The sequence below is a fragment of the Rhagoletis pomonella genome, unplaced genomic scaffold, assembly GCF_013731165.1.
Source record: "Rhagoletis pomonella isolate Grant_MI unplaced genomic scaffold, Rhpom_1.0 Rhpom_scaffold_00006, whole genome shotgun sequence".
Lineage (NCBI taxonomy): Eukaryota > Metazoa > Arthropoda > Insecta > Diptera > Tephritidae > Rhagoletis > Rhagoletis pomonella.
The window spans coordinates 61818648-61845550 of record NW_023458560.1 but is presented as its reverse complement, the minus strand read 5'-3'; the positions used below and the strand labels follow the sequence as shown (position 1 = coordinate 61845550).

At 34.7% G+C, this 26903-nt stretch overlaps 2 protein-coding genes across 5 annotated transcripts; both read left to right on the top strand.

Moving 5' to 3' along the window:
- Positions 1-6: 6 nt before the first annotated feature.
- On the top strand, positions 7-1353 carry LOC118741062 (lamin Dm0-like). The gene is made up of 2 exons (XM_036472873.1): positions 7-554; positions 613-1353. Exons 1-2 carry the CDS (start codon positions 99-101, stop codon positions 1324-1326), a joined length of 1170 nt encoding a protein of 389 aa, XP_036328766.1. The 5' UTR covers positions 7-98; the 3' UTR covers positions 1327-1353.
- A 4065-nt stretch (positions 1354-5418) lies between these two features.
- On the top strand, positions 5419-12608 carry LOC118741061 (glucosamine-6-phosphate isomerase). Of its 4 annotated transcripts, none has more exons than XM_036472869.1 (6): positions 5424-5666; positions 9011-9117; positions 9393-9520; positions 9594-10135; positions 10647-10737; positions 12388-12608. In XM_036472869.1, the coding sequence occupies exons 2-5, from the start codon at positions 9020-9022 to the stop codon at positions 10707-10709; spliced, it is 831 nt and encodes a 276-aa protein (XP_036328762.1). In that variant the 5' UTR covers positions 5424-5666; positions 9011-9019; the 3' UTR covers positions 10710-10737; positions 12388-12608. The 4 variants fall into 4 exon arrangements, with proteins under 4 accessions (XP_036328765.1, XP_036328762.1, XP_036328763.1 ...); XM_036472870.1 differs by having other exon boundaries at positions 5431-5514; XM_036472871.1 differs by lacking the exon at positions 5424-5666 and adding an exon at positions 8483-8507.
- The last annotated feature ends 14295 nt before the right edge of the window (positions 12609-26903 follow it).

The following is a 26903-nucleotide window of genomic DNA, read 5'->3' as shown; positions in this document are numbered from 1 at the left end:
TACTGGAGGATGAAACTCTGGCTCGCGTTGATTTGGAGAATAACATACAAAGTTTACGCGAAGAATTGACATTCAAAGATCAAATCCACATACAGGAAATGAATGAAACACGCTCACGCCGTCAAGTAGAAATTAGTGAAATAGATGGCCGTTTGACCGAACAATACGAGGCCAAATTACAGCAATCTCTGCAAGAATTGCGCGACCAATATGAGGGTCAAATGCGTGCCAATCGCGACGAGATCGAACTACTGTATGAACAAAAGATTAAAAACTTGCAATCGGCAGCAAATCGCAATTCAAGTGCTGCTTCGAGTGCTATAGAAGAGTTACGTTCTACGCGCACTCGCATTGATGCGCTCAATTCACGCATTGGCGAATTGGAGTCGACAAACAATGCACTGACTGCACGCATACGAGAGCTGGAACAGTTGTTGGACCGTGAACGTGCACGCTATAATGCGGATATTGCCAATTTGGATGCAGAATTGCAGCGTTTACGGGACGAGATGGCACTACAATTACAGGAGTATCAAGATTTGATGGACATCAAGGTAAGAAGCGGACGATTTAGTTTAATAGTCCACATATTTTAACGTGATATTCTTGTAGGTCTCATTGGACTTGGAAATTGCCGCCTATGACAAGTTGTTGTGCGGTGAGGAATCGCGGTTGAACATCACACCACATACATCTACCGCTTCCGGTTCCTTCAGTCAAAGTTTACGTGGCACACGCGCCACGCCAATACGCAAAACACCATCACGTGGCGCTTCTACAGTGCCGCTTAAACGAAAACGCACAGTCATCGATGAATCAGAGGACCTCAGTCAATCTGAGTACTTTGTAACTGGCAGTGCAAAGGGCGATATTGAAATTTCTGATGTTGATCCGGAGGGAAAATTCGTAAAATTGCATAACAAAGGCAACAAGGAGCTACAAATCGGCGGTTGGCAATTAATTCGTACCGCTGGCAGCAATGAGACCTCATTCAAGTTCCATCGCACGGTCAAAATTGATGCCGGCGCTGTGGTAACTGTATGGTCTTCCGATGCTGGCGCGACACACGAGCCACCAACTAATATAGTAATGAAAACACAAAAATGGTTTGTTGGCGATAACATGAAGACATCACTGTTCAATGGTGACGGCGAAGAAGTAGCTGGCTCAGAACGTCTAAAACGCACAATCGTAACGCATTCTTCACGTCATCGCGCCTATGGCGGCCGTTTAGGCATCTCGTCGGTGGACGGTGTTGGCCATGAGGAACTTTACCACCAACAAGGTGATCCACAGCAGGGAGATGAAAAGTGTCGTCTCATGTAAATGTGTAGTTCAAAAGGAAAAAAAAAATTAACACTAACAGCCAATTTCACGAAAGCAATTTAAGTGAAAAATGATTTTCATTTTTTGAAATTTCTATGGAAATTGACAAAATAAAAAATCATTTTCAATTTAAATTGCTGGTGAAACCGGCTGTAAATGTAAAATTACTACAAAAGATTACTGTAATTTTCATATTTTTTAATTGTAATATCGTAAATTGGAAAGCAAAAAAATGTCTTAAGCAATGCTGCAAAATAGCGCATACCAAGAAACGTAAATTGATAAACACAATAACACTCATCCATTATCATATCACCCAACAAGTCAACCTAGTACATGCAATATTACATAGCATAACCAAATTCGCGCTTCATACATACATACTGCAAAACTGTACAAATCGCATCGTATGTTTTTCCAGCTGCTGCTATAATTTTTTCACTACTTGCCACACATTTGGAATTTATTTAATATATGTGCAGTTTCTGAAATACTTGCTATCCCGTTTTTTCTTACATAATGGGTCAGTTAACTATAAAATAGTTTTTAATTATAATAGCGCGAAAAATAACTCATATTTCATTTTATTAAAATGACATTTAAATAGCTGCTGTAGTATTCATCTAGTTATGCTCTACTCTTATAAATTAAAAGCAGAATCCTACCACTTAAGCGAAAGAGTAATAAAACACATGTTGAGTAATAAGAAAACAAAATTTGAAAGAAAACAAAAATGTATTAACGGTCGTCGCAGTTTGTAATGAATCATACAATTAATTATAAAAAAGTACAAGGAAAGCAATTGAGCTTTTCTGCCATAACTAACAGTATACATACATACATTTATTTTTTTTCTTGCATTGAAAATGTACAAATTTATGGTTCCAGTTTCTGGTAGTTTAAAGCTTTGAGGTACAAATAAAAAGTAGACAAGAAAAAAAGACTCGGAAACATTTGCAGCAAGCAGTGTATTTTTCTTGAAACAAAATACAATAGTTGAAATGGGCAGAAAGCTTAAACTACTTTTCTAACCCTAGATTGCGTACATTTGGAAATCAAGTTTAGGCTGAAGTAGAACGAAAGAATGTAGCGGTTTAAAAAATTTTATTAATTAATGATGCCTGCTATGTGTGGCTGGAAGCTCTGCGGCTCCCTATACACTTCGCTATGCATATTAGCCATCATTGATTTGCTTCAAAAGGAATATTTTTTGGCGCATTTCGGCGGTCTATTCTAATTGAACCTATGAAACATGAACATATGAAAGCAAACATTCAACGTTTGTACAACGAAATTAACAAAGTATCGTCCTAAAATCTTACTTTTAAACAAACTTTACTTACTTCTAGTTTTAAAATCCTAAAAAAATGTAGCAAATGGAGCTCAATATGTTTGAAGAAATTTTATTTTCAAAATTGTTGTACACACCTAATTGTCGCTATTTTACTCTTGAGTGTTTTATTTAATTTTATTTCTATTTCCGACCAAATACGAATTTCCCAAAAAGTACAAAAAAGTGATCCTCCTAAAAATAAAAAGTGAAGAAAACGGTTTGCGCTTTCTTTTCGAAAGTTTTACGCGCTTTTGACAATTTTCAAACAATTTAAATAAATTACGTATATCTAATTATTACGTGTATGTTTTAAAATTAATTTAATTATAGTATATTCAAAAATTAAATCAAATTATTTGTCTTTATGACCATTCACTACACTTTTCGGAAATGCATACAATTTGTATTTGCAATGACAGATTTATTATACACATATAATTTTTTTAAAGAAATAATTTGCTGTTCTCCCTGTGTTCGTGAAAAGTTTTCAATAAAAATTAAAAAAAAATCTTAAAATTGTGTTTTTTTTCAAGTTAAAAGTGGTTCTGTGTATCGGGGTTTTTGTTAGTTTGATATAAGGCGTTAGACTCAGATAGAGTCCATTCCCTGAAGATTTTTTATTTTAAATGGCTGAGTTGAGCTGTCAAAAAAGTGTCTAAACAGCTCTTTCGAAGTTCGAATTTCCCCCTCCTAAATTAGGAGAAAATGCCACTCCCTGGGAGTTAATTATTGGAAAAACAAATTCCCGACGAAAAAATTGGGCTGATAGGATTCGTCGCTTCTAGTTCGGACGGATCGGTAGATAATCAGCTATCTATGGGAACGTTCATCGTGCGTTGAATTAGGTAATGCCAAGTCCTAGCTATGTAGACGATTGCACGATTATAGCCACGTTACCAAACAGCGACATCCTTGCGGTAAAATCACTGGATGTCTCACCGATCTTTGAAACATCTGCATTGCCAAGAACTTCGATGTCTCTGCCACAAAAACCATCACCAAACTCTCCACAACATGGATCAAGGAAATTAGGATGGAACTTGACGTGCGCAGCTATGTCGTCAAAATACCGACGGGCAAACAGTCTAAGGTTCTGGGATTCACGTGCGGTAACCCTTTCTTCTCAGCGCATAAATTCCACATTTGTAAAAAACTATGTGCCAGGAGCAAAGTTTTCTAACAGACAGCCGGCAGTATTTGGGAAGCCGATAAAGAGCGTTTCGTAGTGGAGAAATTTGCCAACTCGCCAGAACGCAACTCAGCGGAAGGCTACAGGCTGTCATCTTATATTGCCCGATCATCACCTCCTTAATAAAGAAACCCGAATGCTGGCGGATAAAGAACACAACACGCTATTATAGAATCAGTTCCTCATGGTACGTATGTCACCGTGGGATCTACCCCAAAAATGCTCTATTTCGAAACAATCAGCCCCCACCAACTCGCTGAATTGCAACTGGTCGACTGGACAACAGACATTGAGGCGTTCAACGAATCACGATATAAAGCGGCACTCAGCAAACTAAATAGCGATGCTGTCAGAATGGGTCTTAGCACCTATAAGAACAACGTTTTTCTAGGTGGTCGATCGCCGCCCATCCATATTTAGGAAGCTGAATTGCCGAAAGAGATAAGCTGCATCTTAGCGCAACGCTATGCAGCCAAAAAAATATATAGGCAAAACATGGAGATTGCCCCAAAGATTGCCCAAGGTAACTTTGGACCACGTTAACCGATTTCAATAATTGTTTTTTTTTTTTGTTATAGGAAAGGTGTTACCTAACAGGTGGTCCCATATTAATTTGGTTTTAATCCGATTATTGGATCATGAAGAAATTAACGATACTCTTAAATTTTTATATGAGAATTGAAGTCAGTTTTTTTTTTTGCTTAAAAATTACTTGTTTGTTCCCAAGTTCATTGACTCCGTCCGCGTACTTACTCACCAGATCTCAGTTCGTACCGCCCTAATGCCAGTAAATTAAAGCTCGTTACAAATCATTAAACTTTTGCTAAGGAAGTGTTTCGATTCGAAAGCAATTGTTATGTTATTTGCTATTTGTCGTCATATCTTCAGCATTTACGGTTGGATCTTAAAGTAATATACATATGGATGTTTTTGTCTCGAGAAAAAAATTGTCCTGTTCAAAAGTTCATTGACCTTAAGTAGCGCGTTCTGGTACTTACCCACCAGATCTCAGTTGTTATCACAGTAACGTGCCACCCTAATTGCAGTCACTTAAAGCTCACCAAAATTATCAAACTTTCGCTAACAAAGTATTTGGATTATTCCAGTAGAACTATTCTATAAATTTTTTTTTTTACCTGAATAAAAATTATTATATCGCAATGTATTTTATTGTTCTTAACTTAATAAAATAATAAAAACAGAGACTTAGAATTCCGAAGCATTTTTTTTTATTATTTATAAACAGAAATAACAGAAAAATAAGCCATAATGGCCAAGTGTCTCTTCATATATTCGAAACGAAGTCAATCCAACTGTTGCCCAATCGGACTGTTACGTATAACATACACCGCAGACCGGGAGTGTAATCTATGCGAAGTAAATATAAAGGAGATATCGAAGCTTTTCATGAAACGAAAAATTCTATATTAAAATCTAAACTCAGCCGACAACCTTAATGGGCAATCCAGAATGCGTTGTGGTAGTAGTACACTACCGTGGTGGTAGTACCGGCGTAAATACTTATGCATAGTTGATAGCTTGCTGAGCAACAATTCTACACAAATTGACTTTCAGAATATATTTTGTGCTCACGCTGAGCACAACTGAAATAAAGAGTGCGGCCGGTCAAAAATAAAATATACTACATATACATAAATATTTTATGGTACTTTTTTTCAACAATCTGTTTGTGAAATCGGTTTGTGGCTTTAGTGATTGCAAATTCTTTAAGTTTGGTGCTTTTGCAAACCAAGAAATCTAAACAAAATTATCAGAGTTTTGATAGAAACTCGTACTGCCGTATACACCATTTTTAAAGTAATATAAAAGGTAGTCGTCGTTCGTTTATGTGAATATGTGTAAATACATACATATGTACATATATGTAGGAGCATTTGTATAAAAAGTGATAATAATATTAGCAGCTTTGAGCAGCTTATTCTCTAAGAGCCGTTGGCTATCCACTTTGCCTGTGACATTCCATAGCGAAAAAGGTCAATTACCTTGGGACTGTGTGCTCTGAATGTGCTTGCAAAATTTTTTTATGACGTACATATTTAAATACCTATATACATATATATGTATGTATGTACTCCCATGTACATACATACAGTTGCGGTCAAAATAATTGAATCGAAATGCAGGACAGTGGCTTTGTTTCTTTTCTTTTCTAGCAGATAATTATCAGGAATAAGAAGAGTGGGAAAATTGGGGGAATTACGCTCACGGAGAGCGAAATAAAGAAATAGTAAAGCAATGCAAAACTAGCAAGTAAACAGCTGATCGGTGTATTTGACTATTGAAAATATTTGGCGCGAATTTTCGTTTATTCATTTTGACTAGCAGCTGTAAGAATTTTACTAGCATAAATTAGCAGGGGCTCTATTCTGTAACTGTGAGTTTTCAAGTGTACACTGAAAATTGTGTGCCCTCTTCATTTTGTGATTCAGGAAGAGTGAGAATGAGTTTTAGCTGTCAAAATTGTGTACACTTCCTCATTTCGCGATTCAGCATGTGTGAGAATGAGTTTTAACTGTCAAAATTGTGTACACTTCTCTTCCGAAAAACTCACTGAATTTTAATCGGTGAGTTTTTGATTGAGTTTTGCACTCGGTGTACACTACATTTTCTCACAGTTACAGAATAGAGCGCCTGGAGAGCCAAAAAAATAATAGCGTAAGAACGAGAGAGAGCTGCTAGTTTCGGCTAGTTTTTTTTTTTGTTAAGAAACGCTTTTCAGCAGAAATTAGTGATAGTTTGTGATATTAATCTGTTAATAAACAAACCTGGTGTTGCTTGCAACTTATGTTTATTTATTTATTTTTAATAATTTTCGTTTAAATTATAGTTTGATATAACCCTCATCAGTCCAACTCGGGCTGCGCTGACCACAGTATTTTTGCGCAGAACAATTCATTCAATTTAAGAGTAATAAGGTGTAAGTTCCAAGTCGCTAAATATTACCGTTGATTTTCTAGATTTTTTTTTTTGCCGAGGATATTAAACATTTTCTTTCATATAAAAATTAATTTTGTTGATGCGTTAAATGGAAGAAAATGCCAAACACCCTCGGCAAAAAAAAAATAAAAATCAAGGATAATTTTTAACGACTTTAAACTTGCACTCTATTATACAAAAATGAAAAATTGCATACTAGAAAATTTTCTAAGAATTTTAGATACAAATTTGAAAATTTTGACGAAATTTGATTAATTTTTGTGCACTTATGTGGTTTCTGTCATATGTCTCGAACTATATTTTAAATGAAAATTATTAAAAAAAAAAATTTTGTTTTGCAAACAATATTATTTTGAATTTTGATGTTATTATTTTGACCACAGTTGTATGCGTGTATGATGTTATGCATATAGGGTACATACGGATTTTAAATTTTTCTTAAGTATTTTTTATGTGATAAGCAATAACTTTATTGATAGCAGAACAGAAGCTCTTAACTTATTTTAATTAAAATTCATAGTCGCGTTGCAGCATTGTCTATGAGTATTGAAGAGGTATTAATATTATATACATATGTATGCGCATACATAAATACACACATGCATATTGTATTATTGTGCATCTACTTGTAATCAGACCTGCCAACTTGGCTCATGCCGCACGGTTTTACGTCGGTGGCTGATTGAGCTATTACAATTGTTATTTTGTATTTGCTATTTCCACTGTTAAATGGGAAAGAAAGAAATAATCCTCTTTTGATTAAATGAGAATGGCACCTTATTTGACACTTTTATTTTTCTATATGGGCAAATCTAGCGAAAAGTCCACCGCGTAAAAAAATTAAAAGTCCTATATCTGACTTATTTATACGGCGATTTGGCTGCTTTTTATAATATATACTGGTTATGTAAGCAGAAACATTTTTGCCAAAAATGGTCTCGTTAGGTGGCGCCAGGATCGAGATATTTTGAAAAACCGTATTTCTGCTCTGATTTGTTTCACATTTGGCATATTTAGTTGAACTGTAGTAGGACATAGATTTGCAAAAAATGAAACCGCTGGTGGCGCTGATGTCAAAATACAAAGTACGATCGGCACATAAAATGCATGTTTTCTTCCCGTTAAAAATTCTTTCAAGAAAAATATTAACAAAACTTTTTCAATGGAATTTTTAGTAACGTAACGCCAGGTAACGTCACCTCAGATAATTTCGCTGATTGAACGTGATGCAGAAAAGAGTTCTACATTTCAAAACTTGGAAACCTTAACCTTAAACATCTAGAAAAGCCTTTTAAAATTTAGACATCTTCAATTCTTTTTTTTTTACATTTTGTCATACGAGCGTCACGTAACGCCAGTTTGGAAATACCCACAACCATCTGTATTTGGCACTTTTTTATACCCAATATGGTAGCTCATAGCTAAGGATGGTTGGCAGCCCTGCCAATGTGTAATGTGTGTAAAATATCTATGGATGTATATTTTTTGTTTACGTAGGAGATAATGCATTTACATACATGCCTATATACATATATGTATGTATTTATGCATAAGTTACGCATGTGTTTTTCTTTGCTTATCTCTCAAAGCTTGAACAATTCTCCAACCACTTGTAGCTGCCTATTTATTTTAGCGCATTGTTTTACTTCTCATTGCAGTTTGATAGCTTATAATAATACATACAGTAGTGTTCAAATAAAGGTTACTACAACTATTCTAAAATTAATTTACAGATATAAATGTAATAAAAATAAATTAATATAGCCACTGATTCAATTTAAAAACAACGCCAAAGCGAATTCATACAAGGTGGTAGCGGAAGCGCAATAACTAAATAACTACACTAACAAATTATTCGCACGTTGACAATAAGAACACAAAAAATGTACAACAAATACATACATCATTTTGACAATCTGCACAATTCGCCTTGAAATCTGCTGCTCTGGTAACGCCATCTTGTATGAATTCGCCTGAACAATCCATACTTTATTAACTCAAATTTTATTCAAAAATTAGAAAATAATAATAAAGAAGTACAGTATTCCCCGCTTAATTGACCCCCGGTTAATTGATTTCCCCGCTTTTTTGAAGCACCTTCTTGGTCAAAAAAATATTGCATACAAAATACAAGTAAATTTACCCGCATAATTGAAGCCGGAAGCTTTGAATATCCTATTAATGAGTTTTTTCCTTCTTTTTAGTAAATTAAGATGAAATTAGTGATCTTAGACACAGCGGACTCAGTGGGAGTTTGGGCTGCCAAATATGTGATGAAACGTATAAATGATTTTAAACCCGGACCAAACAAGTGAGTATTTCTTGTAAATTTAGGTAATTAAAAACCAATATTGATTGCTTAGAAATATCGAATAAGGTACTTCAACATAAACATTTTTATTTTTTTTTAAGCTTTTGTAACATTTTATTTCGAAATAATTTCGCAAATTATTTCAAAAGCTAAATTTTTACTCTTAAAATGTTTAATTTTATCGAGAGCAGTTTCCTTTTGGATTGGAATGAACCAGCGTAGTTATTTGAACTATTCATAACAATTTCGTCCTTTTTTTATTTTTTTTCTCATAGATACTTTGTTTTGGGTTTACCCACCGGCAGCACACCACTTGGAATGTACAAGAAACTCATTGAATATTACAAAGCCGGTAAGGTGTCTTTCGAGTATGTGAAGACTTTCAACATGGATGAATATGTGGGTACGTATGTTTCAGCTGAAATAACCTTGATAGTGGTGCACCTAATTACATATATCCACATTCATTCTTGAAGGCATACCCCGCGATCATCCTGAAAGCTATCACTACTTCATGTGGCATCACTTCTTCAAACACATCAATATCGATCCGAAGAATGTGCATATTTTGGATGGTAACGCCAAGGATCTTCTAGCCGAATGCCAACAATTCGAGGCGATGATCAAGGAAGCGGGTGGTGTTGAACTTTTCATTGGCGGCATTGGACCCGACGGTCATATCGCCTTCAATGAACCGGGCAGTTCGTTGGTCTCACGTACGCGTGTGAAAACATTGGCACAAGATACATTAGAGGCGAATGCACGCTTCTTTGACAATGATATGAGCAAAGTGCCCAAGCAGGCATTGACTGTGGGCGTCGGCACAGTGATGGATGCCAAGGAGGTGATGATTTTGATCACAGGCGCACACAAAGCGTTCGCCTTGTACAAAGCTATTGAGGAGGGTGTTAATCATATGTGGACTGTAAGCGCATTCCAGCAGCATCCCAATACGCTGATGCTTTGCGATGAAGATGCCACTTTGGAGTTGCGTGTGAAGACGGTGAAATATTTTAAGGTAAGGGGAAAATTTAAAAGTTTTTATTTCGTATATTTTGTGTTTAATAATTTGCTTGATTTATGAAATATTTTATACACTTGTAAATACTATGTACATATGTATATACTGGTGTTATTATAGAATGACTCATCCGCACTGATCTCACGCATCTTTAGCTCTTAGTTTGATATGTGTCGAAAAGTACACTACCTCCTCCTATTTGAAAGAGCTTAAAATGGGACAAATAGTTTGGTGATGGCAAATTTTTTTAAAACACTTGGTGTCTGGTACTTAATATGTAAGATGTTCAAGCATGTTTTTTTAAAGAAAACAATTTTTTTTTTAATTTCATTTGGTAGTAATTTAGTCGCAATAAAAATACTAAATGCTTTTGAGTAAAATGTGCGGTTTTAAGTAATATTTAAATAATATCTAATAGCTTGTTTTAATGGTTTCTTATTCCAAATTTGTTTGAAAAATGTTTTAAAAATTTTCTCGTATCTTTGTTTTTATTTCCGTAAAATACCAGGGCATCCTCAGAGATGTACACGAAAAAATGATTGGAGATGAAGCTGAGACAAGCGAAAATTAAATTGTTAAATTTTGCTTAATTTTGAAGTGTACGTATTTTCAAAACCATACACATTTAGTAAACTTTATAAGCGATTTAAGTATTCGATAATAGATTTAAGGCTTATTGTATGTACATACATGTTACATGTAATTGAAGTTGATTATGCATTTCTCAGAGAGTGCGGGACGTTCGCATAATTGGCGTCTCAAGGAATTTGGCTCTTCCGCATTTATACAACTTCTGAGGGTTCCATAATAACCCGTCTCGTTTAGGATCTGATGTGTGTTTTCTTCGGGAGCCCCCCTGACTAAAGCTCTCTATCTCGAATAGAAATTGTGTACCTTTTTACAAAGCTTAGTCGTGATACACAATAGTCCGATTTTAGCTGTGTAAAACGCAATTTCAGTAAAAATGATCGAATTTATACCCCAGAAAAATATAAGACTTTAGTTCCAAGGAAGAAAAGTTTTTTGCGTCAAACTATAGGCAGTTCCTGGGTGAAAGCTCACATCCGGGATATGATGGTTTGCACTCCCATACCTTTAAGTTGCTCAGGGGATATGAAAACTCTACCCAATATTAAGGCTTATAAAGAATTCTAATTTTCGTTGTTGGTGTTTTCCGTCATCCCTTGTCAAATTCGGCTTGGAGACAGAACGAAAAATGACAGTGAAAATGGCACAACGTCGAACCCGGTTTGTCTCCAAACCAATTTTGACAAGAGATGACGGAAAATCGTTCCAAAGTACATCATATAAAGAACCTCTTCCGATTAATGAAAAAATTGTGGACATCAAGAAGTTAATGACTTATACTGAAGGTGAAGTATTGAAATTCTATTACCACATCACATAATTTAAAACCACAAATGCTGAAAATGATGATTGAGATAACAGTTTTGAAGTTTGTATTTTTCCTGAATAAATATTAGGGTATTCACAAGATGCGGTAAGCGTCGTAATGTTAAGGGATTCATGCGTAAATAATTGCATATATATTTTCTATCACCTTAAAAAGATTTTAGCGTAGTTACAAACATGATCGATTTGGTTTCTCGTTTTTCGATCTGGAGACAGTCAAGTAAGCCTGATGGATATTTTTATGCTGGAGCATAAAACCATGTTTCGGATCCCGGCGAAGGCGATCAGCCTCAAATTGTTATCGGACGTTCCGTTGTGGAGGCTGAATTTTCAGACAGTGGCGCCAAAGATCCCTTCCTAGACCACCCTGGGCATTTGGTATCTAAATACATCAGCGTGTTTTGAAATTTTTTGATTTTTGTTGCATGGTGCAATCATATCCAAACTGTATCAATTTGTTTGACCAATATTATTTCTGCAACTTCCTCAATTTTCAACTGATTTTGGATTTAGATAGCTTTTTTAGATAGGAAATATCAATAGAAATCAGGCGTTATAGTAAGCTAATTGAAAAAGTTTCGTTTTATGGGATGGGGAGTAAAACAACCTAAGTGAATCGCCAGTTGGAAAAGATTTGGGAAGCACTGTCCTATTGAATTGAGCTCACATCTTGCGCTTCAAGCAGTCGAAATAGATTTTAATAGATAGGGTTAGTCGAAAGATACAACATTTCGCAAATAGAAATTAAGCCATTAATTTTTGTTGGTTTGTTTATTTAATAAGATTTGTGATATAAAAAACTCGGTAACTAAACCTTTTAATTTTCTTTCCTACAGGGTCTTATGGAACTGCATGGTAAAATGGTGGAAGGTGTCTAAAGGATTATATCGTTTTTATACAAAATTTTTTATATGTATGTACATTTCGGATACAAATTACCTCAACGAAATAAAATTTAGTTATTTAGTACGAAATTAATGTTGATATTGCATTTGTTGTAATAAAAAAATAAACAAATAATAAAAGACACACATATTATGTGGAATATAAATATTAAGGAAATTATTTGAAAATATGTATGTACATATAAGAATACACAGACTAGCGTTAAATGAAAATTTTGCAGCAAAAGCAAACAATTAACAAAGAAGTGCTGAGATGGTTAATGTATAATGTTGCCATATTCACAGTTTTACCTGTAAATTACAGTTTTTTAGACAGTATTTTAGTTTTCTAAATTGCTTCCTAGTACAAACTACAGTTTTTTTTATTTTCAGATTTATGCAAATAAATTAAAATATATCTTTTGGTTTTTTGAGAAGTAAATTTTTAAGGCATAAAAAGTGCGATGGAGTTGCAGCGTTTCCTCTTTAGAGAAAAAACCGGGTCAGTTGCATTCCGGTAAAACAATGAATAAATTGTTATTTTTCCAAAAATTCCTTAGTTTTTTAATCCTGGAACACTAGTGTTAGTCGATTCGACTTAAGTAAATAGAAATGTTAATTTCTATTTTAGGGACGAAAATAATTCTCAAAAAATTATTCCTCATAAAAAATATTCATTAAACAACAATTTTTTTTCATGTATCATTTGGGTTAAATAATAATAAAAAATTATATTCAATAATTTAATGAGCTTGAGGCTGTTTTTAATGAAAAATTATTGTGAAAAAACAACAATAGTTAACAAATGGTAAACTCAAGCTTAATAAAATTGTTTAGTATATTTTATTCTTAATTTTTTTTTCTCAAATCCTTAAAATCCTTATTTCTTTAAAAAGGAAAAAATTAAAAATGTTATTGTGTACATACATACACATTAAATCGAAGTAAACTTGAAATTCCTAGCTTTTCTCGAAACAAATTTACCTTTTCCAAGATAGATTTTATTTCTTTAAAAAAGAACCAAAAATTTGTTTCCCACAAAAAGTTTTACTTTTTTAATCTGATAATTTTTTCTAATTTTCGCGAAATATTTTTTTTAAGGTTATCGTTTTTCTAAAAAATTGTAAGTTTCTAAGAGTTTTGAGAAAAATTCAGATTTTTTTTTAATTATTTTTCCTAAAATTCCTTAAATTTTTGTCCCAAAAAAGGGAAATATTATTTACAGAATTTTTGGTATTTTTGTTTTTAAATGTGTTTCTTACATATGTATGTATCTGCTAACGAAGCGAAACTATCCATTTGCCCACCCCAATGACGTCGGAACCAATATCTTTCCAACCCTAGAATTTAACCTAAAGTATTTTTCTGTTGGTGCTTATGAATCTGCGGTTAAGCAGCGCTTTGGCCAACAGACAACGCAGCCATAAGCGACATTCAGGCGGACAATTGTACGGTATAGAGGGTCCTTTAGTCCCAAATTGCTCTGGTGCTTTGGTAAGAGATTTGTCTTGAAGGAAATTCCTACTTAGTCTCTTATCAATAGACTGCTGATTTCTAAGCAGAAAACGGAGCGTAAAAATATGTACCACTTAAATATAAACAAAATGTATAGAAATTTATACACTTTGTATATAGTTGTGGTACATATTTCTAGGCTCCGTATTTTGCATAAAAATCCGCAGTTTACTTATCAAGAGTATTTCCAAGACATTTCACTTTGTCAGCGTTTTCAAGCACTGTCCTTCAAGAGCAAATGAATCAAGGCTCTTCTTGCTATTTTCTTGCGAGGCTCTTATCGGCTCACCAATTTGATACCAGCTGTACTCATAACGTCTCAGATAGGACTGTCGAATTTCCCGCCGCAACAATAATTACGCCCTGCGTTCATCACGTGAGACCAACGTAAGCTGGAAAGAACACCTAGCTGTGGGCATACTCTTATGGCTCTAATACTTACGTAACTATTGCCCAAGGACGATATAATATTTATCGGCCTCACCAAGCATGGTGTCGAGCCACCCGCCACTAGAAGGATCTATGCCTTAACTTTAGAAAATTCAAAGTATTTATATCTGCCGCACTTTATACTTTCATTGGGTTTCTTTACTACATATTTAGTCTATACATTTGTATGTATGTACATTAGACTGCATCACTCCCCATACCAAAAAAAAAGTCGGTACTGTTTTTCCACCGGAATTATAAAATTATTGTATTTTGAGACCGTGACCGATATATTTCGGAAAAATATTAAGATTTACGTGAGCTGGCCCGTTTTGAAAATACCACCAAAAATTTAGTTTTTTGTGAATAAAAACAGTTTTTTTAAGTATTTTTTGCAAATATCACGTTAGAAGGCAAAACAGTTAAAGCTTAAAAAATTTGCATACAAATATTTAAAAAAAGTTTTCAACGGAATCGCAATAATGAGATTTTTGATGCTGCTTTTCAACTTTTTTCAAAGACTGGTTAAAAAAAAACTTGAATACTTGGAATTAAGATGTGTTGGTGTTTGATAAAGAAAAAATTGGGACGTGAATGCGTTGTTTTGCAAAGAAATATACAGGGTGAGGAAATACCTTTCCACTGATACCTCACAAGTCTATATCGGTATAGTTTTGGCCTAGATTTTCAAGTTTTTCTTAAACAAATCTTAGAAAAAAGTTAAAAAAACAGCATCAAAAATCTTATTATTATGATTCCGTTAAAAAAATGTTTGAATATTTTTATGCAGATTTTTAAAGCTTAAACCGTTTTGTCATCTGAGGAGATTTTTCCCAAAAAATCTTTTAAGAAACTAAATCATAATATTTTTCTGAAAAATTTTGGTGAAAGTCTTAAAATATAATAAATTTTGTAATCCCGGCGGAAAAACCGCAACTTTTTTTGGTGAAGGTACATACAACATAGCGATATTATAGTTTTCAAATCCTAGAATTCCTAAATACTAACCCACCCCGTTTCCTTTCTTCAAAATAATTCGTTATTTTTTAAATAATTACCACTTATTGCATTTAACTCAAATTTAAAGCAATTCTGTCATTCTGCTTCCTACATATCAATTGCTGCTATTTACTGGCAGCAACCTGATACGTTTTTATTCAGCGGTTAATGTTGCCTAGTTCCTGTAGCGAATTGTGCAAAGTACAACGCTCCCAAGAAAGGGGCAACAAGGAGTTACGCGATTAATGTTGTTTACCAACATTGCATCATTTCACCTGATTCGCGATGAACAAGCGGACTGTAAGCTGGTCTGGAATAGGCTGGGCAAAACAAAAGTGCATTAAATTTAAGGAAGTGAGAGATAGGGAGTTGGGAGGGGAGGGAGAGTGCGAAAAAACTATAGAAACGCTCCACTTTGTTTGGCCATTGAATAATTAAGTTGTAAATCCCAACGGATGGCGGCAAAGTGATCCATGTGTATGTATGTACATTTGTATGATTGCAAAGTAGTACATAAATATATACATACATTAGACCTTTCCAACTACCTATCTAACAAAAAATTTTGCCGTACACCCCTGAGTCTAACAACACATTGGGAAAAAATATATGTATTATTTTTCTGGACGAACCTACATTTGTTGCTGACAGCTACATACATGCTACAAAAAAAAAAATATTTTAAAATAGTTCTATCGGAATAATCAAAATACTTATTTAGGAAAAGTTTAATTACATACTTTTGGTGAACTTTAATTTACTGACAGTAGGTGATAAGAACTGAGATTAGGCGGGTAAGTACTAGAACGGGGTACTTGAGGTCAATGAACTTTGGAACAAAAAAAATTGTCTAATCGAGACAAGAGCATTGATATGTCTTAATACATATAATATCCGATTGTAAATGATAAAAAATGTTACCTCTACCTTCGGCGAAAAAAATTTTTTTTCCGAAATCGTCTTGAAAAAATACTTTTGAACTTTTTTTCCGCTACAGTCTAATGTACATACATACATACATACATATGTATGTTACTAAGTGCAGCCAATGTTCCAAATTTTCGATTGCAGCACAAATGGATGGATGTCATTGGCCGAAATAAAAAAGAAATGCAGAGGCAATAGTGGGACAGCATTTAAAGTTTAATAGAAAAATGGGACAAACAGATTGCTAAATGGTGAAATGGGTTTGTACACACTTACTTACTATTAAAGTATTTACATACATATATATATGTATGTACATAGAATTCCGTTTGTTTAAGTGGATACAAAATTTTAATTGTCAAAATTAAAGTTAAGGGCTAAATAGTATTTACAAATACTTACATATCCTAATTAACTATCATTATCTACAATGTAAAACATAATTTTTGCTTATCTACCCAATTATGCATACAACCCAATTTCAATCAATACTTTTTTATGAAACATGCGTTTATATGTACGTTGATACTCCTCGTACGTCCTCGTACGGAAATGCAAACAGTTACCCTTAGTTAAATATTATGTTTACATATGATTTTTATTAATTTCATTTCCTGATATGTTTGTAAATAAAACGCTGCAACGCATGTAATTTGTAACTCCATTAATAAATGTCAAAGGAATAAGTGCTCTGTTGTACATATTTCACACTAATTTCTCACTTACTTGCATATCTGGATATAAATTTGACCTAAAACTGCCAAAAACTAGGAATACTAGTTTGCAATTACAAACATAGCAATGTGTGACTCTAACTGCATATGTATGTATGTATATAGGTAAATATCACATGTGTCCATATACCCTGTAGGGAATATAAAGCGTGATGCAACGAAATTGTATACATATATGCAGTGGCGCACCCGGACAATTATTTAGAGGTACGGCTGTAGATTAATTCAAGTATTTCAGACTAAGTCTGGCCTAACGCTAGATGATCACACAGAATGTGGTCTGACGTCTCTTAGTTTTCAAGTGTGTGTGGTCAGTGGGAGTGCATGTGCTAGCGCAGATTATTATGACCGATTAGGTACACTGTGAGAAGCCTGAGGGAGTCCGATCGCCGTTAACCTCCGTAATATCAGGTTCTAGGTCATTCGAGGGTCAAATAGGAAAACATTTATTGAATAAAGATAACAAATTCATAAACATAGGTTTTTGTTGTCGCTGAATCCTTGATTTCCTTGATTCTTGAAGGTCATCTAGAGGTCTAATTTAGAAAAATTTTATTGAATTTTCAGGTATATTCAATGAATTTTTCCCTGCTTGACCTTCAAAAACGAACCTCGAACCTGACGTGATGGAGGCTCACAGACCTCGGAGTCGCATTCAGCGCATCGAACAACATAGGGATATAGAGGTTTGGCTTAATATGCAGAAGGTTTTTTCTTGCAGAAGTAGTTCCTTACGCACTGTTTGGCTATGCTAATTTTACATGACACTACAACACAGAGTCAAGTACATACTCGCATTACGTTAAATGAAGTAACATGCGGGGATGGTCGACCACTCTGCGTAATCACCTATGGGAATAGGCGGCAATGTGTCTCACTGCAAGCTGGTTTTTTTTAGCGAAAACCTAATTAGTACTAGTAACTAGTATGCTTAACTTTTGTTTTAATTTTTACGATAACATTCAAGAACTAATTGTACATTTGCGCCTAATTATCATAAATAAAGTGGCTAAATTGTGTAAGTACTTCATTATGTAATTTTTTTTTTAGAAAATAATACTCGCCTTTTTTTAGGGAATTATAATTATAGGCTTTCAGAGTTAAATGTTATAAATTTTGGATGTATTAAATGCTAATATAAGTATGTCGTTTTTACAATTCTTTGTCAACAAAAGTAAGGATAGATCAAAATCAAAAACATACGAAAACTCCGATATTTCAATAACTGAGGATGCTCATTTACTCCAAGTTAATACTTACAACAATCTCTTAACAATAGATAAGACTGTTAAAGACTTTTAGGTAGTTTAGAGAAAGTTGGGACGACGATATTTGATACCCGGCGCGCCGGGTATATATAATTCGGTTTCGCCCGAACTTATACTTTTTTGGTTGTTTAAAGTATCATACATATTTTATATATGTATGTAGTTAGGCTACTCTGGCTCTCATGGCTTCATATATGTATGTACATAATTAATTCAAAGTGAAGTGATTAATATAAAGTTGAAATGAAAGTTTAAGAAGAAAAAACAAAGTAATTAAGGTTAGCTGATTGGAGAGAATAACAAAGGCCTTATCCTATACGTGTCAGAGCTATACTAGGGTCCCATGTGTTACAATCGGTTCGACAACTGTGCCGAGTGGTTAGACGCGCGTACTACATATTACCCCGTAGGAACTGGGCTTGATCCCTTAGCGCTTATGAATAGTTGTCGATAAAATCAAAATAATTTTTTAAAATGCAAATTGTCGACGCTTGTTTCGTTTTCACCTTAAGCCTTGATGTTATATGTTGCCAAATTTTCTGGTTCGAGGTATCCTGGGAAAGGTTTGTATTTGCTGCCATTTTAGGTCAACATATAATTATTGTTGTAACTGCTTCTAACGGAGATCGAAAACAACACCTTTTTGAAATTTCAATTCAAGACGTCGAAAGGAAAGAATTTCTCTATTTGATATTTGAATATAGCAATGAGATGCGTTTTAGTTAAGTAATATATTAATCTTAAATGATTTAAATTTTTTTCAAAATAGTCAAGAATTAATCGTTATTTTTTTACGCGTATTTTTCAGTAAAAAATAACAGTTAAAATTTGAGTATTATTTTTTCAGTCTAAGATACCTGTTAAAATTTAACTTTTATTTTTTCGATCAAAAATAAAAGTCAACATTTAATAGCTACTTGATCTGGGTGTAAACTTTTAAGTAAGAAACGTTTTATTGCTGAGTATAGCCAAGATATTAGTGGCTTGTGAGCTGATAAGCAAATAAGCGATGTAATAAAATCGTGTTTTTTGACAAAAGGCATAACAGTTATGGTCCCTGATTTCCTATAATTAAAAATTAAAAGAAGCGAAACTTTTTAAATTAACAAAAAAAAATAACCTTAGGCAATAAGGATATCCTTGGAAAATATGCAAGTTTTTATAAAACAATTTTCGACAACTTTTCAAAGTATCTCTACTCTTGAAAACCCGAATATTCGTAATTGTTTGAAGGATTTTCATTTCTGAAATGTTATTGAAAATATATTGTTCCTCACTATTTATATCGTTAAAATAGTAACCAATTCACAACTTGCGATTTTTAAGCAAATAAATTGTCAAAAACTTTAGGGGTTTTCAAAAAAGCTATATGTAATTGGGAAAACATTCTTTCCTTTTTAACCGACTTCAAAAAAAGGAGGAGGTTATCAATTCTTCGGCATATTTTTTTTATGTATGTTACCGCATAACTTTGGACCACATTAACCGATTTCTATAATTATTTTTATAAAGAAAAGGTGGTACCCCAGAGGTGGTTCCACACTAATTTGGTTTAGATCCGAGCATTGGATCATGAAGGCCCGCTTAATTTATTATATGGGAATTGAAGTAGGTTTTGCTTTTTGCTAAAAATTACTTCTTTTTAACCAATTTCGGCACATTTTAAAGTGTGCTTAATTTATGTTCATTTAACTTATGTAGGTAATGTGAATTTTGTCGATGAGTGAATATTATACGATGTTTCCACGATTCGTAATTCGCTCTCTAAGTAATTCGTCAATTACCCTGTTTCCACGACACACACACATTCGTAATTCGTTTGGCAGCTCTACTTCTTCTTCTTCTTGTTCTTCGCTATTTATTATTATTTTTGTGTACTGCGAATATCGAAGATGGAGCAAAAATTTAAGTTATTATAAAAGATTTTAATTTATATTAGAGAATATTTTATTAATTAATTTTCCAGCAGCTTGAAAAAGTGCTAGCAAATGGAACCAGGCTGTGAAAACTTCGATATATCTCCGATAAATATTAGGGAAGGCACCGATTCGTTCGTCATTCGCATGTCATACGATCTGAATTACCTACAAATGAGGTAATTCGCTCTCAAAATTTTGTATGGCGAATTACGTAATTCGAAGGGTAATTGAATGGCGAATGACAAATGGGAGAGCGAATTACGAATCGTAGCATCGTCGTATTAGATACGCCGTGGTGTCTGTCCTTTTTGTTAAAGCAGGTAATGGATTTATTTTTCGGGAATTCGATATTTGCATTCGTTATGATATTGTTGTATGGTTTTAGCTGCAGGTATTTAGGTAAAAGTTGGTGTTTTTTTTTCATCACGGCACTGTTTGACAAAGTTTCACCAAAAATTTCAAACTTTTTATTCAGAATCATTAGGAAAATTATTAAATTTTAGTATAATAAAGTAAGAATTCGCGTTGAATTTTAATATTTCTTTGGTAAGTATTTTCTTGCATAAGCAAAACATTTCGAGCACACTTAATATGGAAAAAAATCTGTTGAAAAATGAACGCTATGGACTATTTTGAACAACGAATGCTAAACACTTTGGCGTCACTGTGTGACGGCACTGGCGTTGAGCCCAACGATTTCAATGTCATCTATGTATTGACTTCGCATTATACTTTTGGAAAATATGGTGCCGCTGCAAGTCAGGTGTTTACCTTGCATTACACTTACGGAATATCAGTTTAAAGAAGATGCACGAAAGTGAGATGCCCTATCAAAAAGTTCTTTTCGAACGGTCTCTCCCTTGTTAATTTGGTCGCAGGAGCAGGATTCGTTTCACATGGCATTCAGATTTACGCATGGACCCTCCGGCAGCTTTCCCATTTAATCAATTTGTTGCCTTTCTGGAACAAATTCAATCATTCGAACAAATTCGGATTGGAATGGTGGCACACGAATATATGTATGTCCATAGTACGTTCATTTACATTTTTGTTAAATTATGAAATATATCCTTGAACCCAATTTCTCAATTTGTTTATAGTCGCTCGAATGAACTCATGCCACTTCCGTCTTTGAAGAAAGATGCACGCATTTGTATGTGTGTACATAGTACATTTTAATATTTGCTTGTGGAATTGCGGGGATATGTCCCATTTGGAGTCTCATGATTGCTTCACCATTTATAAAGTGTTGGCGACATACTTGAATTCTTTTATTACGCGTAAATATACTTAAAAACATACATACATACAAATATATTTATGTCACATTACTGCACACCAAATACAAACAATTATTGCGGTATGTAGTACCAACGATTTATAAAACAAGTCAACAAGTGGGGAATGTGGAGAGTTATGAACGAAAAATACGAGTATATGGGTCTTTGCAGCGACAACATCCATGGCAGGACATCAGAACATAATGGCGGCACAGCGACGAGTCGCGTCTCGTAATAGTGGCATTCCTTTGGTTGCTCTCGGATTCTTTTACGTTTCGCATTTAATTGCACTTTTTCTACTAAAGTGGAACAAATATTAGGCGTAGGACGGACAAGGAGGGTGCAAATATATAGTTTCTTAGGGGCAGCATAATTGCTGGACGAGTATTAAAAATTAATTACACATTGTTGCAGGCAACAAGTATTACGAACATAGTGATGACAAATTTTTTTTTTTTCGAAATTAAACAAAGAATACTTAGTAATCATAATTAAGGAATTCCTCTACATATTATTCACACCAAAACTCTGTGAAAGTTCTTTACTTATTTAATGCTACTTAGAGTATACAAAAACCAAAATTCCAAATCATAAAAGTTTCTACTTCAATAGATCGTACATATATGCATTCTAAGTAATTGGAGCAAAGGAATTCAACGTTGAAAGCCTGAAATTCCGCTACTTTTTCAAAGCAAATCCCCAACTCCCACGCATGCCACGTTGCATGCACTCGGACTTTGGGGATGTTCTGGTTTTCAATTTTTCTTTCAACTAAACAAAAAAGAAAAAATCTTTGAACAACACTACAAATACTAACATACGTAAATACATATGTACATACAAATGTGCGTAAAAAAGTGTATGTAAACACACCCAGTTTTTGGGCAGCGTCTAACAGTAGACTACAGTAAAACAAAATGCAAGTGCAGGGTGGAAAGTTGCCTGCTCGTTCACTTCGAGGCCGATATATTGCCTTTCAATAGTTCGTTGGGGGCATTGAGTGGATTATTTTCTTTTTATATTGGCAATTTCAGGGCGCGCTCCCCTTTTTGGCGGGCGCCGCTTGCCGACTTTGAGTGTTTTAAGTGCTAAGCTGTGGTTGGGGATAATTACCATATTAAAATCTCTTTTTTCGAAGTAGTGACAAACACTTTTTTTATTCTGCGATTTTTTGGAACTAATTTTATTTACGTACTTCAGACCATAGAAAATTTATGGTTATGTGGTGCAGTTGAGAAAAAGAGGAAAGCAGGAGTTATACACAGTCAGTCTGAAATTCAACGAGATTTCTGACTTATTTTCGAGAGCCTTAGTCTTTTTGGGAAAACATAATAAGCTCTTATGTACTGTACTATTGCTGTGATATCATTTATATTTGGTATATACCAAAAGAACGTTGCTCCTGACTCATGCAGGTGATCCGGTCATCTAAGCTTTACTAAAAATCCTGCAAACAATTGTCAAAAGGTGTGCCTATAACAAGAGAGGTCACATCAAATACACAGTCCTGGGAGTTAAGATGGACGAGCATAGAATAAACCTCCTGTCGAAGGAGAGAAATGTATAACCATCACTTGATTTTCAGGGAATTGAGGATGGGTATAGTTTTTAATCGTCATTCATTAGCGAGTGGCGCTGGGGCCCGCCACGAAACATACGTTTTTCCAATGAAAAGAAGAACTGCGATCGGCTGGGGCAAACTAAGACTGACATCACCGCCATCCAAAAAAAGCCCTGCACGTGGCAAGCCAAGAAATAAATTCGGTCTACTAGAAAGAACTTTTACCCTGTGCACATCCATACATATTGTATAGAAAGCCTAAAAAGCTTTGCCCGGAGGCACTGTTTTGAGCATCGCTGATGTAAAGGAAGACAAATTCGGTTAGATTTGTGGTGGTAGAGTGACTCTGTCGCCGACGATGGACGATTTTCTCGCCCCAATCCGCATCCAAGCGAGATTCTTCAACATCTCGTTTATTTGCGCCCACGCCCCCAATGGAACGGAAGACTCTATGAATGAGCGCTACCACCGTCATGAGCAAAAAATCGTGCTTGGTGATTTCAACGCCAAGGCAGGCAAGTGAATAATAATCGAAACGTCCGATAACAGACTGAGGCTGATCGACTTCGCCGGGATCCGAAACAAAATTCCGGCATAAGAATATACATCAAGCTACGTGGCTGCCTCCGGATTGAAACAACATATGCCACCATTTTGCGCTCATTACGTAGACGGATTCTTGTGAACCCACGAACAACTAGTACGCGGAATGCCACGCCGCTGCAGAGAAAAAAGATGCTGCCTAAAGGACCAATATAGGGAGCTCATGAGGAATGCGAGACATATTTTCCATAATAAAAAGCGCTTAAATGCTGGTAAACAGGAAAAACGATTTTCAGAAGGTTTCAAGATCAAGGTGAACTCGTGTAACAACAGCCACGGCCACCCAGTGAAACTTTCCCACCTACTTAAAGTAGTGAAGAAGACGACCGCGAACCCACAGTCGATGATGACGGAATCGATATCACATGGCCTGGCTATGACAAGATACGAGTAGCGATTTCGCAGATGAAAAACAACAAAGCTGCTGGATCTGACGGCCTATCAGCTGAACTATTCAAGTATTGCGGCTAGGAGTTGATAAGCGGCATGCATCGCCTCTTATGCAGAATATGATCAGATTAACGCGTGCCCGTCGACTGGAGTTTAAGGCCGCGGCCACGTACCAAGCGGTGAGCGGTCTAGGTGTGCTCTGTTCAATCCACAAGAAAGCCCATCCCATCGTGTGCGTCAAACTACTGCGGGATCAGCCTTCTAAGCATAGGTTGTAAGATCTCATCATGCCTGAGGAAGACTAAAACCCACCGGCATTTCATGTGAGTATTTAGACCTGCCAAATCTACCATATACCAAGTATAAATCATACGCCAAATCTTGGAAAAGCGCCACGTAAGGAGGACCGAAACTCACAATTTCCTTTTCGATATTATAGACGCCTTCGATAGCAGGAAAAGGAGCTGTCTATATGCCGCGAAGTCTGAAGTCTCTCATAACGACTGTAGAAGCAACGACAACAACCGATGAGGCGGCCTTCGGAGCTAGCCCTGAAAGCATTGGACTCACAACCCGCTAGTGGTAGTGAAGAAAAATGCCCTGGTTCTATTGCGATAGGAAGACCAGGTTGTGAAGGATTCGAATTCATTTGTCATTCCCAATTGGCGTCAGATGGCACAGAAGAGAAACTTTATTTGACAGAAGAGAAATTTTATTGGACTCGGTGAAAATCATACAGCGCCAAACAAGAAGAAGATAGGTCTCACCTGACTTGAAAGCTTGTTTGCTAAAATCTTGAGCTAAGGAGAAAACACTTTCAAATAATAAAATAATTCCATTTGCTGTGCATGGGAAATTGTGAAAAAGTATATAGTATGTCGTCAACCAATTCCTTCAATGAGATTCAAATTAACCAAAACAGATAAGTAGATTAAAACCAACAGGATATGATTGACTCACCGCTTGAAAAAATTGATAAGAATGGTGATTGCAGAAAAACAAAACAAAGCAAAACAAAAGAAAACAAATTAGTTTCAGTGATGAGCAAAGTGGCAAAAGGCATAGGAGACAAAAAAGAAAGAAATACCAACAGAGCAGCCAGCAACAAATAATGCCGGCAAAAGCATGCCGCTGATAGAGACGGTGTAGCGATGACGTGCCAGCAGCAGCAACACGACCAAGACGCACTTGCGAGGGTGGTTGATATCACAACCACCAGCAGCTGCTTACAACAAGCGCCAGCTATGCACGCGTCGCCGGCACGATTCGCGTTGACTCTCATCGTTGCCGTGTCCATAGCTGATGTTAGATTCCATTTGACGTCGCCAACTATAGTAGTACGGTTGTATGGACGCATGGACGCATTCTCTAGTCTGCGGTTCGGTTAAGCTAAAAAATATAGATAGCATAAAGAAACTTTTGTTCAACGACGACATCATTTCGCTGCGAACAGCGCTTGTGTATGGAAGTGAGCGCGAGTAAATAGTTGTAAGGCAAATAAATTTGACGGTAACACGAACAAGTACGAATTCGTATTTTGCTAAAAAAAATTGCTTATATTATTTTAAGCCACTTTTCGGCACATGCTGAGAAAAATTAATTAAAATAATACACAGTGTTAAAAAATAAAATAAACTGAAAGTGAGTAAAAAGAAACAACCCAAAAAAAAAACCAACCTGCTAAATGTTTAAGACTGATCAAAATAATAGAAAATGTAAAACGCTGTTTGTGATTGAATATGTTATTGCAAAAAAAGGGTTTTATTTTTTAACAAAAGCGAAAAGAATCTCTGGTAAAAAAAAAATTACCAAACAACATAAGTGATGAATTGCAAGTCGTGTACTACGAACCAAAATTTGAGTTTTATTTGAGTATTTTTTTTGTAACAAAATTTATGATTTAAAAAATTTTGTTTGCACAACGGGAGATTTTTGGCAGTTAGTGGAATTTCTTATTTTCGCAGTTATAAAAGGACACCTATTAAAACATATAATTTTAGCATGCTGAATTTAAATACTATTTCACTTATCATTGATATTTGTTTATCACAACTTTACGAAGCTAACGTATTGACATGTTTTGCCTTATATTTTATTATTATTTAATTTTAATAATTTTTTTATAAAAATACGGCTTATTCCATAACAAAAAAAAAATATAAATCCAAGTTTAAAGATTGTACAAAAATTAAAAAAAAATTAACAAGGTTTCATCAAAATTATAAGCTTTAAAAGCAGAATTCTCAGAAAAATGTGTGATATATAGCCTTGTATTCTATTAAATTTAATATAATAAAGTGCAAGTTTGAATATGTTATCCAATTTTTTTCATATAAAAAATGGTTGAACATGTTTTGTAAGTGAAAAATGTGTTACACTGTCAACAAAAAAAAAAAGAAAAAAAAAATTGCCGGTATTTTGTAGCTAGTACAAAATTGTAGTTTACTATACTAGAAATGAGTGCGATATAAAATTGCATACCCACAAATTGTCTGAAAATTCCGGATAAAAAGTGTGAAATTTGCATGCATTTCTGTTGACATTTTTTAGTTTTTGTTCAAAGCTTGAAAGGTTTTTACGATTCTTGTTATAGATTAAACTATATTGTTTTATTAAAAAAGTATTTCAAATTGTATAACAATAAATTACACAGTCAAAACTTCGGAATAGTATGTGAGGGTGGTATAGTTATGATCAACACTATAGTTTCTGCGTTACGAAATGTTTTATATCACTATTCTAAACAAACAAATCGAGCATTAGAAATTATTTTGGTTTTGTGGTATTTGAATTAAAAGGACTACGCAAAAGTATTTTTCTTCGAATGTAATTCTAAAACCAGG